This window comes from Hylobates moloch, unplaced genomic scaffold (assembly GCF_009828535.3).
Source record: "Hylobates moloch isolate HMO894 unplaced genomic scaffold, HMol_V3 SCAFFOLD_28, whole genome shotgun sequence".
NCBI lineage: Eukaryota > Metazoa > Chordata > Mammalia > Primates > Hylobatidae > Hylobates > Hylobates moloch.
The window spans coordinates 4172129-4189370 of NW_026652303.1; the positions used below are offsets into that span (position 1 = coordinate 4172129).

Consider the following 17242-nt stretch of genomic DNA (forward strand, 5'->3'; position numbering starts at 1 on the left):
ATCCTGTTTTTATTTTTCTTATTTCATTTTAAACAAAAAGTTTATTTAAATAAGAAGCCTGACTTGAAGGGAAAACTTTCTAGGATTCCTTTTTTTTAGAGTAATTTATCCCTACTTAAAGACAGATTGCCCTACATGTAACGGCTATGTACACAAAAGTTATAAAATTGTCCTTGGCTTTACAGTGATAAATGAAAAACATGAAAATCCTCCAATTGAACAAGGTATGTGGTAATTTTTTTTTTGTTGTTAAAACAGTGAGAGCAAAATAACTTACTAGAATATAAAGAGCTGAATGAACATGCCACTAATGGAGAAAGGGGGTATTTTCACAGAATCAGTATTTTTTTCGCATCCTGTCTCCACTTGCTGTCAATCAAAACACACCATTGGCTGTTCGGTTTGAAGAAAAAAGCAGTATGCTTGTGCACATATACCAGTTACTTCACGTATAACAAACGAATGTGGAAGGGGGAAACAAAAGAATAGAGAAAACTATACTGTAGTAGTCAGAATGTGGTGGAACCAAATTGCAGTTTTCTAATTGAGAATGTAATAATCTCGGTCTTTAAAGAACAGCGTTCTGGAGTAAAGAAGCAGGTTCCTTTTTCAGTAGACACCTCCCGCAGGCTGTTGAAACACATCAATTGTATCTTCATCTTCCATTTCCAACTGTGCAGGTGTGTCTGTTCCACTGATTGGTTGCCCATCACATCGGAATCTGATCTGCCTGACAATCCCCGTTGTTCACAATAGGCTTTCATTAGTTTACTAAGTGGTGTCTGCCTCTTAATCTTAAACTGCACCACAGAATCATCCTGTCCCCACCACCTTCAAATTATTATGATTCTTGTTCTCAGTCTTGACTCCTTCTGCGGGCTTTTCGTTGGCCATGGCGAGCACCAGTCTCCTCAGCTGCTGCTTCACAAAAGAGGTGGCGGGTCCGCACCTAACGAGTACACAAGCAGCAGGAGGAGCAGCAGGAGGTGACAGCGGTGGATGAGGGAGAGGGTGCGTGCACATAATGGGCTCCCTCCCCTCCCACTGTGTGCGCCAGCACGAGCTGCTGCGGCCTCCCATTGGCTGCTGCCAGATCCTGTTTTTAAAATCCATTCATACAACTCCTTGTGAGTGGTGAGTTTAATCCATTTACAGTTAAAGTAATTACTAATAAGTGAGGACTTAATATTGCCAGTTTGTTGCTTCCTGTCTATTTGACAACTGTTTTGCTCCTCTTTTCCTCTTATTGTCTTCCTTTGTTATTCGATGACGTTTAATCGTGATTTACTTTGATTATATTTGGTTATACTCTTCTAAGTTGATAACAACTTAACTTCAATTGCATACAAAAATACTACTGCATCTTCACAACCTCCACCCTCCCACACTTTTGTGCTCTTGCAGTTTTCTTCTTTTAATATTATGTATCCAATAACACATTTTTACCTTTTAACTTTCTTATTAGATTTGAAAGTAAATTATATACCACAGTTAAGTGTTAATCTGTAAATATGTCTATATTTTTACCTTCAGCAGTGATATTTATGTACCTGTTTCCATTTCTACACACATTTTAATGCCTGGATCAAAACACACAGATATACTTTGACATGTCTTAGTTTGGTGTGCATATATTCTGAGAATATCAATGATGTAAAATGATAGAAGGTAGAAAACTATTCATCTGGAATTTAGGGTATTTTGACTACTTAAAGTTATATATAAATTAAACTAAATATTCATGGGTTGGGGGGGGGACTTCCCTAAGGTATCTTCCTTATCATTTGTCTAAAGTTTTAAATGATACAAATTTTTGTACTTAGTAATTGTTTTTTAACCAAGACTTGCTATTATTGGTTGGGAGTACACAGTGATTCCTAAGCTCGTGCATACTACTTAAAAAAAGGTAAGAATATTACATCTTTGCATCCTTCCCAACCCCAAGCATGTAAATGAAAATAAACAAACATCTTCTTAATGAATTCATTTAAGAATGCCAAAGTTTGAAGCAATTCTAGAGAGGAAGGTTGCTGAACAGGAAAAATTTTCTAAAATTTTGCTTTTCAAAAGTAACAGTTTTCACATTTAATGGATACACTAACCTTTGGGTTTTGGTGGCACAGGACCTACAAATCCAATATTGTCATAAAAGTTATGAATAGCGCTGGGATTAAAATGTGGTCCTGAAATATATAAAAAGTAAATACATCAATGCTTATAGCTCAAAAACAACTTTACTTTTTAAAACAAGTATTTCTTTCTAAAAAAAAAAAACACACTATAAGAAATGCTTTTCATTTATTTTGCCCCTCTAATCTCGAATTACACGTAAGATTTCAAAGCATATTTCAAATATATTATCTTAGGTATAATGTAATACTCATAAACATGGGTAAGTGGTAAATTGTGAAAGAAGTCAAATTAATGCTGGTAAGACATTAACAGAAGTAGAAGTAGACCCCTGTTCTATGTGGCAAGTTAAAATAACTTAAAATTAAAATGTAATTTTAAATGATCAAACACGGATTTAAGCAACTAAAACAGCTTTACCTCAAGTAAATTTAAAAACCTTGCACTAATGTAATAGAATGGTTAAAATTTTACACAAAAAGAGTAGTTCAAGGATTGTAGTGTCTAGAACAGCACCAACTTTTTCTCTTTAGAGTTAAATTATGGCATTTTTCTATGAATGTTTAAAGATAAATAGCTTAATCAACATTTAAAAAGAATAAAAATAATCATCTTCCAGTTGAACAGATTCTCGGACACAGTCCCAAGTGTGATTAAAGACTTCTCTTTTGGTTAGATTCCTTCCCCTTCCTGTCTTTTCCATTTTATATCTTTTTATTATTTATCCAACTTCAGAACTAGGTTTAAGTGATAACATTTCCTTTTAGTTCTCTATGGAACTGAATTAAATTGTAAACATTATTTACTATAAGAAATCATTGCTTGTCATTAATAGCTCAAGTATAAGAAACTATCATTGTCTAAAGAATGTATAAACCTTATTTTTATTATCTTCTATATTTTATCAGTTAAGATAGTGCCATTGAGATGGGGGTGACTTTTTAAATATATTCTTAAAAGTCTATCTGGCTCCAAAGCCACATATTCTGAGACAGTAAGATTATGATTGATAAGTCTGTTTTTAGCCACAGGAAAACTGCTGGTGAATTAAATACGATGAATTTCAGCTACGAATACACTGAACTTTACCTCGGGCTTGAAAAAGATCAATTTCTTTGGTTAAGCAGTCAATGTCAATCTGGAGTTGTCTATTACAACTTCTCAACTGCTGCATTTCTTCAAGCTGAAAAATAATTCTATGTAAGTAAGATTTGCACTGAATTCTTAGTCATTAGTTAATAAAGAATGGAGTTTGGCAGGAGAAAGTAAGGACGGAAAAACAAGAGTTAAGAACATCTGAAGAAAACTAGATAGAGATATTACACTTATGTTAGATGGCCTACACTCATGTTCAAGCACAGAGATCACAATAGTTACATAAGACTTACAGAAGGTATCTGGGATATAGAATTTGATCTTTTCAGGCGCCTTCGAGTTAGATTATTTTCCATTTCATTAACCTCAGATTTTAATTTATCCAGCTTTTTCTTTTGAATCTCAAGTTCTCTTTGAAGTCGTTCCATTCTGGCCTTCTGGTGTACCAAAAGAGCTGCAACACATATTAGTAAACATGAGGACCCACCCACTTTAATCAACTAACCTTTAAGCAGACTTGGAAAAACAAACAAGAATTTGTCAAAAATCCCAAAGCTACATTAAAACAAAATATTGTAAGTTTAGGCATTTAAAATTTCAATTTTTTTTTTTTTTTGACACGGAGTTTTGCTCTCGCTGCCCAGGCTGGAGTGCAACGGTGCGATCTTGGCTCATTGCAACCACTGCCTCCCGGGTTCAAGTGATTCTCCTGCCTCAGCCTCCCAAGTAGCTGGGATTATGGGAAATTGCTACCACACCCCACTAATTTTGTATTTTTAGTAGAGATGAGGTTTCACCATGTTGGTCAGGCTGGTCTTGAACTCTGGACCCCAGGTGATCCGCCTGCCTTGGCCTACCAAAGTGCTGGATTAGAGGCTTGTGCCGCCATGCCTGGCCAAATTCCAAAAATTTTAACTGAAAAATTGTTTTTGTTATTTAAACAAACGCCACTTTTTAAATGTTTTCTAGGATTTGGAGAAATTCCCTTTATGAATGAAGACAGCATTTTCAGGCCACAGCTTCTCTAAAGGTTTTCATCTTTTTAATTAGCCTACTTACTGTATCTAATTCATATCTACCCTTGGAAAGGACAAGCTCTCTTATTTCAGAGTTTGTCATGTTTGGTCTATGAATGAAGCATTCTAATATGAAAATGTTATAGATACTTTAGAAGGGAATGTAGAATGGGTTGAATCCATTTTGATGTATGCACATAAATGTTAACATTAAATTATCCCAATTGCCACTTATATTTTTGTATATTCAGATTATATTTTGTGAAAATATCTTCCAAGATCTTTAAAGAAACAAAATAAGCAATCAATCCTGCAGCATGAATGAACTACTTGGGAAACCATAATAAACTACAAATACTGGTATATGTTTTTGTGATCTATCCCTGGACATGTATTTCACCCTTTAGGATACTGGACTGGAAGTGAAAATACTTGAATCTACTTTTTATAAAGAAACAACATGGGATGATTCTATCTTGAGAAAAATAAGGCAGATTTGGAAAAGAACTTTAAACAACCTCTAGAAATAAAAGTCACTGAAGTGAAAAAGCCAAACAGATTACAGTAGATTACATACAAAGACAGTTGGTGACCTGTCAGATAGATGTAAGAATGTTACCCAGAATGCACAGATAATGTGACAGAAAACATGAAAGAGTTGAAAGGTCTCACATACATCTAAGAAAAAAATTCCAGGCTGGGCGCGGTGGCTCACACCTGTAACCCCAGCACTTTGGGGAGGCCGAGAAGGGTGGATCACCTGAGGTCAGGAGTTCGAGACCAGACTGGCCAACATGGTGAAACCTCGTTTCTACTAAAAATACAAAAAGTAGCTGGGCGTGGTGGTGGATGCCTGTAATCCCAGCTACTTGGGAGGCTGAGGCAGGAGAATTGCTTGAACCTGGGAGGCAGAGGTTGCGCTAAGCCAAGATCACACCACTGCACTCCAGCCTGGATGACAGAGTGAGACTCCATCTCAAGGGGGGGTAGGGGGAGACAGAGAGAGAAAAGAATTCCAGAAGGAGACAACAGAGAGAATAGACAAGAGGCAAGATGTGAAGAGATATTGGCTGAAAATGTTTCAAAATTGAAGGGAAAAAAGGAAGTAACAAATTTTAGAAGATAAAATAATTTGTTCACCTAATTAAATTATCCAAGAATACAAATGAATAAAGGTATTTCCAGACAAAGTCTGGGGAAATTCAACAATCACAGATAGCTGCTGAAATAACTATTAAATATATGTTTTGATAAGAAGGAAATTAAATACAAAAGAATGGAATAAGATGGGTAAATCTAAAAAAAAAAAAAGGTCTGACAATAAAACAAAGGAAAAGCCTATGGCAGGGCAGGGGAGCAGCAGACATTGTCCAAAACAAAGTGAAAATAAAATATTGGAAAAGAATAACAAGACACTGGAAGTGCAAAAATCAGAGGTGAAGTATTCTAAGGTCTTGAAGATATTTAAGAATACACTTAAATGTTGCTAAGCCAAATATACATGTTCAGTATTTAGGGATCTGTACTAAAGGAAGTTAAAACAGAATGTGCAGTTTCTAAATTAAAAGACAGAACCTAAGGAGAAATGAGGGAAATTTAATTAAACCTAGATAGCAGGAAAGGAGGGGACAAAGGAAAGAAATACAAAACAAAAACCCGACAGGGATAATTCCAAATATACTAGAAATCACAATGAATGCAACCTAATTAAAGGTATCTGTTGAGATGAGATCAGTAGACTGAATTGTAAAACCTCAGCTATATGCTGCTTATAAAAAAACAGTCAAAACATAATTAACTTATCTATTATTTTAATAAGTTGAGGGTCTATGTGTTAGATGTTGTTGTAGGCATTTTGGAAGTCCATGAACAAAATAGGAAAAAATCCTTGCCCTTGCGGAGCTCACATTACCGTGGTAGCAGAGATTGGGGCCAGGGAGTAGGGCAAGAGAAAGACTCTAAACAAAGGGTAAACAGGTAGGCAAACTATGGTCCATGGGCCAAATCTAGCCCACTGCCTGTTTCGTCATTAAAGTTTTACTGGATACAGCCTTGCTCATTTGTTTACTTGTTGTCTATGGCTGTTTCCATTTTACAACAGCAGAATTAAATAGTTGTGACAGATTATGTGGCCTACAAAATCCTAAATGATTTACTATCTGGCCCTCTACCAGATCATGTAGAGCCTTGCTGACCATATTAAGGACTCTGAATAAAATGGGGATCTATCATAGCACAGACAGGTTCAAAATAAAAGGATTCAAGTAAAATAAATATCTTGCACTTCAGGCACTACTCTAAGAAGCATAAGGTAATAGCAGTCAATTGCTGGAAGTATCTGAAGACTGTGGTGCACTGAAGGCAACAACAAAACCCAAACCCAGCTCCACTCCTGACTAAATTGATGCAATGCCTCATAATAATAACCTGAAAGAAAAAGAGATGTCCTCATTTCTGGATATAAATACCATTTACTTTAGTCTCCTCTGTTCCTTTACACACAGTGTGTGGCATTCAATAAAAAATTATGAGACATACAAGCAGGAGAAAAATGGAATTCATCATCAAGAGATAAAGTGATCAACAGAACTATACTCAAAGATGATGCAGCTGGAATTACCTGACAGAAAACTTAAAGATTTAACTATGATTAATATGTTAAAGGATCTAGTTTAAAAGGTGGACAGCATGCAAAAAAGAGATTCACAATTTGAGGAGAGAGGTGGAAATCATGAAAGGGTCAAATGCTAGAAATAAAAAATGTGGCTAGAAATAAAAAATTCTTATCAGAGATAAAGAATTCCTTGGACAGACTTAGCACACTGGACATAGAAGAATCAGTGAACTTGACAACAAAAATTACCCAAACTGAACACACCAAGAAACAAGTGAAAAAAAGAACAAAATAAACTTAAGAGTTGCAGAACAGTATCAAACAGTCTATGTGTAATCGGCAAAAGAAGAGAAAAAAAGGCAGGAGAAATATCTGAGGCGATAAAGACCAAAAATTTTCCAACATTAATGAAATACAACAAATCACAGATCTAAGAAGCCCACAGATCACCAAATAATGCTAAAACAAAACACCTAGACACATCACAGTCAAAGTGCTGAAAACTAAAGAAAGAAAATCTTGAGGGCAGCTAGAAAAATTTCATATAATTATTTCAGAAAAAAAATCTGACTTTAAGGCAAAACATACGAGATAAAGATGTTCTTTACTTAATGATAAAAGGAAAAAATGCTAGTATACAACTCTGCATGGAAAATCATAAAAATAATTTATTTTCCAACAAATACATCATAAAATCTATTACATCATAATAAAAACAAAAATCTAATTTATTTTCCAACGAATACATCATAAAGTATACATTCCAGGATAAGGTTGAGCATTCTCCCAGTCACAGCTCCACCAGCAATCCCCAATCCCATATTCCTAATGTTTCTATCAAAACAAGAAAGTAAATTATAGAGTTTGAGAGATACACAGAAGGCCAATATTAGTAGGAGACAGAGTTTAACAGCAGGCAGAAATCTGATTCAATGATGATTTAGGAGACTTGAAAGAGCCACAGTTGCTACACATATGGTTGTCAGGTGTTTTGAGGTTAAAGAGTAAATTCTTCATAATATTTCTGAATAAGTATTGCATCCTTAGAAATTCACAAAGGGGTTTTTGCAATGGCTGAAGATGTGGCTTACCTTTGGGAGTAAAGGCAAAGTATCTCTTATGATTAGTCTGAAGCTCTAAAGTAAAATATTGCAAATCCATTTACAATTACTTACAACTTATTTATGAGGCATTTCTTTCCACTTTAAACAAAATTTTAGAGTTATAATGACTATATTACTTAGAAATGACATACCTGGTTGGTTGACTTGTCTAGGTATGGCTGTTATAAACAAGCTAAAAATGCTATGAATATACTAGGAAAGTGGTTCTCTATTTCTTAGCAATTTTTTCTTCTAAGTGGCTGAATTTTTATGTGTTTAGTTCACTTTTCATTTGTGGTTTGAGATTTTTAGATAGGAATCTGAGAAAGATGAATTACAGGGGAAAAAAGGGGTCAAAGTGAATTTCTAAAAATCACTGTAAAAATTCAGCAAAAGTCGAAATTCTTCTCTAGCTGTGAGTTTTGTCTGCAAGTTTAACCTTGAGTATACAATACCCAATATTTGTCCATTATGAAACAATGTGATTAGACTCATTATGAAACAATGTTAGTAGATAATTAAATAGCAGAGACACTTTTGCTCTAATTAGCCTCTACTAAATAAAAACATCTTCTGTCTCCTGAAACCCCATAAAAATGAGGTTTGAATGGAAAAGGTACAATCCACCAACAATTAAGAAAAAGAAGGCAATTAATTCACAATAGAAGTCAACACGTTTCTGGAAGGCTAGAAGCAGATGAAATGACAGCCGAATGAAGGAGTGGAGAAAGCTGAAGCCTCATGGGCAAGGAGGCTGCTGTAGACAAAATGGCAGCTCATCAGCCCTGCAGAAACCTTGACTTCGGAAAATGCAGGTAACAACAGAAGGCAGGAGTTAGGAAAGGGCCAGAACACAGAGGCTTAATTAGCTATCTGTATATGGAAGAGTCAACCTCTCCCCATCCTGAAGGAAAGGTAGCTGTAGGTTTAAGGATCACCTCATAGTTGAAGAAAATCTGATATGAAGGCAGGTGGATCATTTGAGGTCAGGAGTTCAAGACCAGCCTGGCCAACATGGTGAAACCCCATCTCTACTAAAAATACAAAAATCAGCCAGGTGGTAGTGGCGCGTGCCTGTAATCTCAGCTACTCAGGAGGCTGAGGCAGGAGAATCGTTTGAACCTGGGAGGTGGATGTAGCAGTGAGCTGACATCGCGCCACTGCACTCCAGTCTGGGTGACAAAGTGAGACCCTGTCCACCCCCGCCCCCCCCGCCCCCTGTCAAAAAAAGAAGAAAATCTGATATGAATGTGAAAGGTCTGCATAAACAAAGAAAAAAACTAAATCCAGATTAAGTGAAGACAACATAGCGGAGAGACCAGAACTTAAATTCTGATTAATATCATTAAGAGATTTAAGACACTATTGTACCCATAAAACAACAATCTTCTTCGAAAAGGAATCAGAGAACTAGCTCTCGGAAATTAAAAACATCACTGCCAAAATGAAAATTTCATATCTGAGTTGGAAAAAAATTTAAGGAAATCTCCTAAAATGTAGAATGGAAAGACAAGGAGGGGCCGGGTATGGTAGCTCATGCCTGTAATCCCAGCACTTTTGGAGGCCTAGGAGGGACAGTCATTTCAGCCCAGGAGTTTCACCAGCCTGGGCAACAAATGGAGATGCTGTTTCTACAAAAAAACTAAAAAATTAGCCAGGCATGGTGGCGCGTGCCTGTAGTCTCAGCTACTCGAGACGCTGAGGTGGGAGGATCACTTGAGCCTGAGAGGTCGAGGCTACAGTGAGCTGAGATAGCACCACTGTACTCCACAGCCTGGGCAACCGTGACACCCTGCCCCTGACACTGACACAACCAAGAAAGACAGAGACGTGAAATACACTGAAGATGTAACGAGAGATAGATAGAAAGCTCGTTCAGGACATTAAATAGCTGAACAAGAGGAGGTCTAGAAAGAGACAATGGAGAAACCATAGTGGGGATCAGAAAAGAATTTCCCAGGGCTGAAGGGAGACACTAGCCTCTAAAATGGAGGAGTCCACTAAATGTGGGACAGGATGATTAAAAAAAACCCCTATACCATTGTAACATTTCAGACTACTAAAGACAAAGAAAGATCTTAAAAATTTCCAGAAAGAAAAAAAGTAGATTACATACAAAGGTACAAGAATCATACTGACATCAGATTTCCTCAGTGATAAGGAAATCACTATATTTTTCTGTGGAGAAATGATATTCAACCAAGAATTCTATGTCCAGCTAAAAACATGAGGGGATTTCCAGATATTTAAGGACTTAAGAGAATTTACCTCCCAAGTCTCATTAGGAAAATACTTAAAGACATGTTTTAGCAAATTGAAGGCACAAACCAAGAAGGAAGATAATGTAAGATCCAAGAATGGTGACTCTAATTTATAACAGGGAAGAGAAGACTCCAGGAAAAATGAACAGATGGTATCTTGGAGATGCTGAAAGGATATGATAAACGCAGAGAACAACAGCAACAAAAGTTAAAAATTCCAAGGAAAACAGATAAATGACTGGGCTTTGCAGTGAACAGATGATGAAGGAATTACAGGTAAAGAAAAAAATATTCAGTATCTTTTAAATCCTCTTTCAAAGTTAAATTTTAATGGATAAAGGTAATCTAAGCATGCAACTCTCTCTTGTGGTTGTTGTTAAAAATAAGTGAGTACTAAGTGAATTCAAGCACCAGGGCTTTTAAACCACTGCTATAAGCATTCAAAATGGTTTATACAGAAAGCTCAGTACTTACCCAACTTTTGTCAGCTCATGAACAATGGAGAAAATTTCTTCGTTACTCAATTTTGAAATTTAAAAAACACACTTAAGTTCCAGATGGTGTTAGTTTTATTAATTTTAGTTATTTTTTACTGTAAATAATGTCAAATTTCTCCAGAAGTTTAAAAACAAAAACACGAGAATTTGCTTACTGATAAAAGACATATGTCATTGGAAAATATACTAGGGACTTGTAGATAACAAAGATTTTAGGCTTGTTTAAATGAAAAAAGAAAAATTTTGCTATTGAAAAACCTAATAGTTACTTACTTCTGGTATCTTTTTGTTTTTTGTCTGTAATGACAATTTTACATGTCTAAATCAGGTACAAGCCTAAGTCATACTTAAGTCATTGTACCTAGGAAAGTACAATGTCAGCTTCTAAAATAAATCAAGATTTTTCTAGGCTGTAACTTTGTTGACAACAGGAATCACATCTGTTTTATATATTACTGTATTACCATAGTCACTTATTTGGTGACTGAGTCATAAAAGATTCAAAGATGGCAATTATAACTTTAAAGCAAACTTTTAATCTATTTTGTCATTTTTAAAGGCAATTTGAAATCAGATCTTGTAAAAGTGCTGCAATTGGGCCCATAATTTGGGCAATAGATGTAAAACAAAAGTATGAGGAATGATGCTTAATCTCTATAATTATTTTTAAGAACTTACTAAGAGATGAATTTTAGTCATTTTAGCATAACTGGTGAGACCTCTTGCTAGATAATAATTTGCTGGCCTTTATTTTACATAATTAAGATTCTGCATGTAATCTTACAGCATGAAGATATAATCTAAAACTTTTAGACAGAATGAAAACAGGCCTAGAGGCACCAAAAGAGCCTCAAAACAATATAACTGGATGAATCATTATGCGATGTGGGAACGTTTATGGCTTAGAAAGGTTTATATCTTTTTTTTTTTTTTTTGACACAGAGTTTCACTCTTGTTGCCCAGGCTGGAGTGCAATGGCATGATCTCGGCTCATCGAAACCTCCACCTCCCAGGTTCAAGCGATTCTCCTGCCTCAGCCTCCCCAGTAGCTGGGATTACAGGTATGTGCCATCATGCCCAGCTAATTTTGTATTTTTAGTAAAGACGGGGTTTCTCCATGTTGGTCAGGCTGGTCTCGAACTCCCAACCTCAGGTGATCTACCCGCCTTGGGCTCCCAAAGTGCTGGGATTACAGGCATGAGCCACCATGCCTGGCCAGGTTTACACTTTAAAAGAGGATATGTTCAAGTTTTGAAGGGATACCATGAGACCAGTTCAATATGGTTTCAAGGTAATACTAAAGAGAAAATATACCGTAAGATTTCTGGGGCTGGGTGCAGTGGCTCACAGCTGTAATCCCAGCACTTTGGGAGGCCGAGGCAGGTGGATTATAAGGTCAAGAGATTGAGACCATCCTGGCCAACGTGGTGAAACCCCGTCTCTACTAAAAATACAAAAATTAGCCAGGCGTGGTGGCGCATGCCTGTAGTCCCAGCTACTGGGGAGGCTGAGGCAGGGGAATTGCATGAATCCGGGAGGTGGAGGTTGCAGTGAGCCGAGATTGCACCACTGCACTCCAACCTGGGTGACAGAGCGAGACTCGATCTCAAAAAAAAAAAAAAAAAGATTTCTGTTATTCTTTTTTCAAAATCTTGGAATATGGAAAGGCTTTCTAAATAAGACACAAAACCCAGAAGCCATAAGAGTAAATTCTGATAAGTCTGAATATGTAAAAGTAAAAAATTTATAAGGCAGAAAAATTTTATTGACTAAGTAAAAGGTAGTAACAAAGTAGAAAGAATAGACTAGGCATTTTACAGAAATAGGCAAGTTCATAAGGTAAGAAATACAAATGGCTGGAAAAAGAACACATGAAAAGATGTTCAACCTCAATCGTATTTAAATATGCAAATTAAGCTCCCAAGAAAAGATGAAAATTTAAATAACCCAAAGCAACAATATACTTTTACCTATTAAACTGACTAGATATACTTTTTTCAACCACCTACAAAATATGATGAGTGGGGAAGGGAAGGAGGAAAGAATATTCTTATAAATGTTACCCAAAATGTTCCCCATTTATAAGTATGGGAGTATAAACTGGTAAAATCTCTTTAGAGAGAGCCTCAAAACTGAAATTGGTAACATTTATTGGCAGTCATTAGTGTCCTTCCCCACATTCTTCTGGCTCTCTGTCTCCCAGGTGTGTGGTAGAACTGTGCCTCCCTGTTCCTGCCGAATAAGGTGTGGCTGTGTGCTTTGTTTTAGCTACAGAGTAACATGCTCAAGTTGAGGCAGAGGCTTAAGGAGCCGCTGCTATGTTTCCTTGGTCATGGAAGCACAGAGATGGAGCTTCCCTTAACCTGGGTCCCTTGGTGAGGGTGATGGAGAACAGAGGCCACCAGCTAATCTATATGGGACAGGAAATGTGAGCTAGACATAAATCTTTGTTGTTTTTAAGACATGGTTTGTTACTGCAACGTAACCAAGCCTAAATGATACATCTATCAAAATTAAAAACACATATATCCTTGGACACAGCAGTTTCACTCCTAGTAATCTCACAGTCTGCCAAGATACTTGGACATGGGTACAACTATGTGTACACAAGGATTTTTATTGCAGCACTGTTCATAAAAACAAGATTAGCAACTACTTAAGGTCTATCAAGAATGGACTGGTTAGATATTATGGTACACAATACTATGCAGCCATTTCTTAAAAAGCAGATCCTGCTGACATGGAATTCTCTCAAAGAGATAAAGACAAAAAAAGAGACATAATCCTAGAAGAATACAAAATGAACTGTTTGAGAAACTAGTTATCTCTAGTGAGGGGAATTTTTCATTATATACCCTTTAATTCTGTTTTCAGTTTTTTAAAAAATCAAGTTATGTAGGAAAATATTTTAATGCAATTCCTATCAGAATTCCAGTTGACTTCTATGTAGAAATTGACAAACTGATTCTAAAATTTACTTAGAATTTCAAAAGACTCTAAACAGCAGAGCCTATCTTGAAAAAGAACCAAGCAGGAGAACTCACATGTCCCAATTTAATAATAAAATAATTATAGTAATTAAGACCATATGGTATTGGCATAAAGATCATATAGAACAATGGAAAAGAACTGAGAGTCCAGAAATGAACCCACACGTTTATGGTCAACTGGTTTTTTACAGGGGTGCCAAAATCACTCAATGAGGAGAAAAAGTCTTTTCAACAAATGGTGCTGGGATACTTGGATAGCCACATGCAAAAGAATGAAGTTGGATTCGTACTTCATGCCATGATATAGAAATTGCATCAGAATGGATGAAAGATCAAAGACTAGAATATAAGAACTAATATTATATAACTCTTAGGAGAAAAGCTAGGGGTAAATCTTCATGATCTCACCTCAGAGTTAGAAACTGTTTCTTACGACACCAAAAGCAAGAGCAATAAAAGAAAAAATACATAGAATTTGGACTTCAGCCAAATAAAAAACTTGTGCTTAAAAGACACCATCAAGAAAGTGAAAGACAATACACAGAATGGGAGAAAATTGCAAATCATGAAAGGGACTTATTTCTAGAATATATAGAGAACTCATACAACTTAACAATAAAGATGAATAACCTAATTTAAAAGTAGGCAAAGGATATGAATAGGCATTTCTCCAAAGAAAATATGCAAATGGCCAGTAAGCACATTGAAATGATGCTTGACATCATTAGCCAATAGGGAAATGCAAATCAAAATCACAATGAAATACTTTGCAGCCACTAGGATGGCAACTAACACAAAGTCAGATAAAAGCGTTGTTGAAAATGTGGAGAAATGAAAACCCTCACACACAGCTGGTGAGAATACAAATCACTTTGGAAAACAGTATGGCAACAATTCCACTGCTGAAAAGGCGGAAAAAAAACAAAATGTCTATTAACTGATGAATGAATAAACGAAATGCAGTGTATTTATATAATGGTGTATTTGGCCATAAAAAGGAAAGAACATGTTGCTACACCATAGATGAGTCATGAAAGATCAGATTCCATTTTATATCAGGTGTCCAGAATATGTAAATTTATCCAGAAAGAAAGTAGATTAGTGGTTGCCTAGTGCTGAGGGTGGGGGGTAATGGGATAGGGAGATGATAGCTTACAGGATATGAGGTTTCCTGTAGAGGAGATGAAAGTGTTCTACTGGCTGGGTGATGGTTGCACATATCAGTGAATAAACTAAAAATTGACGTACACTATAAGTCAACTGCACTGTATATTAACTATATCTCAATAAAGCTGTTAAAATAATGACTAAACATTTAAAAAATTTAAAGAATAGATTTACATAACTTAATATATTTTTAAAAAGTGTACTGTTCTCACATTTAGTGAATGTCAGACATATTGTAGAATATGTACATATTATATAATCCCACGTGTTCATAGACCCATGTGTATAGTGTGTTCCTGCTTTAAGAACAGTGTGTGTATACACATATATACACACACGTATGTGTATGTGAATATAAAGGAAATGAATGTAATCGGAAGGGGAATATAATGGGAAGAGGACTGAGTGAATATAATGGGAAGGGGATAAGTAACTGCTAATGGAGAATACCTCTCACAGTTAAATAAGGGAAAAGCTGGAGGAAGTGACAGGTCAAAGGTTGAAAGGAGACACATTTTTATTGCATTTCTGTTTTTTAAAATTTCTTTTACTGTGTTATTTTCATAATACTTTTTAAAGGTATTAATTTAATGTAAGAAATAACCAGCTAGTAGGTAGAGCTCTCCAAAACCAGAATATGCTACCTTAGGAGGCAGTTTGTGTCTCATAAGAATTTAAAGTACAGAATGGATTTACACTTGATAGGCTGGCTGGGTACATGGACTGGATAACCTTTGGAGTAGAATTCTTCATGCCCTTTAAAGTCTCTTCCAATTCTGACATTTACCCAAATTAAAAAGGTATTTAGTCTTAAGACTGGGAGGAACCTACAAGTAGTAGGGCTAATTTGAAAAAAATATTCTGTGAGTGGTCCAATGTCAACTAATCTTAATTACTGAGTTTATTATTGTTATTTTAGAGACAAAGTCTTGCTACATTGTCCTGGCTGGTCTTGAACTCCTGCACTCAAGCAGTCTTCCTGCCTCAGACTCCCGAGTAGCTGGAACTACAGGCACATGCTACTGCACTAGGCTTTTATTTAATAATGTGATTTCAATGTCAACAAAGAACAAAAAGACATTTCCAATCAAAAGATACATAAAGTTAAACAAAGTACAAGTTTTAGAATCTGAACTAAGTAAAATTATACTTCCTTTTGAAAAGAGTATCTTGCTCACTGAATTTGTCCCACAATAAACATTTTTTATTAAACCTCATTAAAAAGAAATGCGTTGTGATTTGGATAGGTGTACTAGTGAAAAATGGTAAGGAATGAGAAACACAAAGTCCCAGAAGCTAATTTTCAACTCATAATTTTTCTTACTTGTATTTCTATTTTAGGTTCAAAGTCAAGACTACTGCTTAACACTATGGTAGGACTTTAAACATAACTGAGGAAAAACCATATTAAAGTATCATTAAAGATATTTATGATTTTATATATGTAATTTTTTTTTCTTTAAATAATAAAAACAGTTTACCAGCTAAGTCAATACCACAGATGGAGTTCTGTGGAAATTGTATTTGGCAGCAATGTTAGTTTTTCAAGAGTTTCTGGCTTCTGTAACAAAATAAGAAAGTAGGCCTTTTTCTCTCCACCATGAAAATTTGTTGGAATGCTTTGTCCTCCATACCTATAAAAGTTGCCAGTGTTATAGCAGGTATACCACTATGAAGACACTAGAATGTCTCAGAATATGCTGAATGATAGTTTTCAACATTTTTTGGAAGCTAGAGTTGGGTGGTATGACTTAAGGGGAAAAAAATGTAGCTATATGTGACCACTGACTACCAGTAAGAAAATTTCACTTCTGTATTTGTTTTTAATGGGTAAAATAAGAATTTTCTTCATACCTATAAACTTTAAACTGAAAATTTCTCTCCAACCTTAATTTGTTCTTTCCACTTTTGTCTCTGATTCCTGTAGTACTTTAAGGAATCAAGTTTAATTTACTTCCTTTAGGAAGGATGGTGGTGCTGACAGACTTAGTGCTGAGATGAGTGGGGTTTGATGTTTCATTAATTTACTTCTTTTGTTTCTGATCACTCTATAGTAGAGGGTGTGTCAAACAATATACCTTTCATAAACAGAAATTTTCACTTTTGACAGTTTTTATCACAGTATTTTAGATTTCAAATGGTAGATTAAAAGAAAAAAGAAAAAATGCATTTTGGTTACCAAATTTATATATGTATGTATGTTCCTTTCTCAATTTGGAAAAAATATTTTCCTATTGATTCTAGTGCCTGGCTCCACTTAATTTTTCTACTCTAAAACAGTATTTCCAGGAGCATTAGAAAAATCAGTTTCACTGCAGTAGACAGAGATATTTCTTTTCTTTTTCTTACCCATACCACTCAGAGTTTAG

At 35.6% G+C, this 17242-nt stretch overlaps 1 protein-coding gene and 1 pseudogene across 5 annotated transcripts in view; both read right to left on the reverse strand.

The window, feature by feature from the left end:
* LOC116463159 (TGF-beta-activated kinase 1 and MAP3K7-binding protein 2) overlaps positions 1 to 17242 on the reverse strand; it is a 93572-nt gene that overhangs the window by 10125 nt on the left and 66205 nt on the right. For all 5 annotated transcript variants that reach the window (XM_058434483.1, XM_058434484.1, XM_032146129.2 and 2 more), the window contains 3 exons: positions 3519 to 3679; positions 3220 to 3313; positions 2103 to 2183 (listed from right to left, as the gene is read on the reverse strand). In XM_058434483.1, coding sequence (XP_058290466.1) covers positions 2103 to 2183; positions 3220 to 3313; positions 3519 to 3679 — 336 coding nt within the window. The remainder of the gene's footprint in view (positions 1 to 2102; positions 2184 to 3219; positions 3314 to 3518; positions 3680 to 17242) is intronic.
* LOC116463160 (small ubiquitin-related modifier 4-like) lies at positions 610 to 1680 on the reverse strand (annotated as a pseudogene).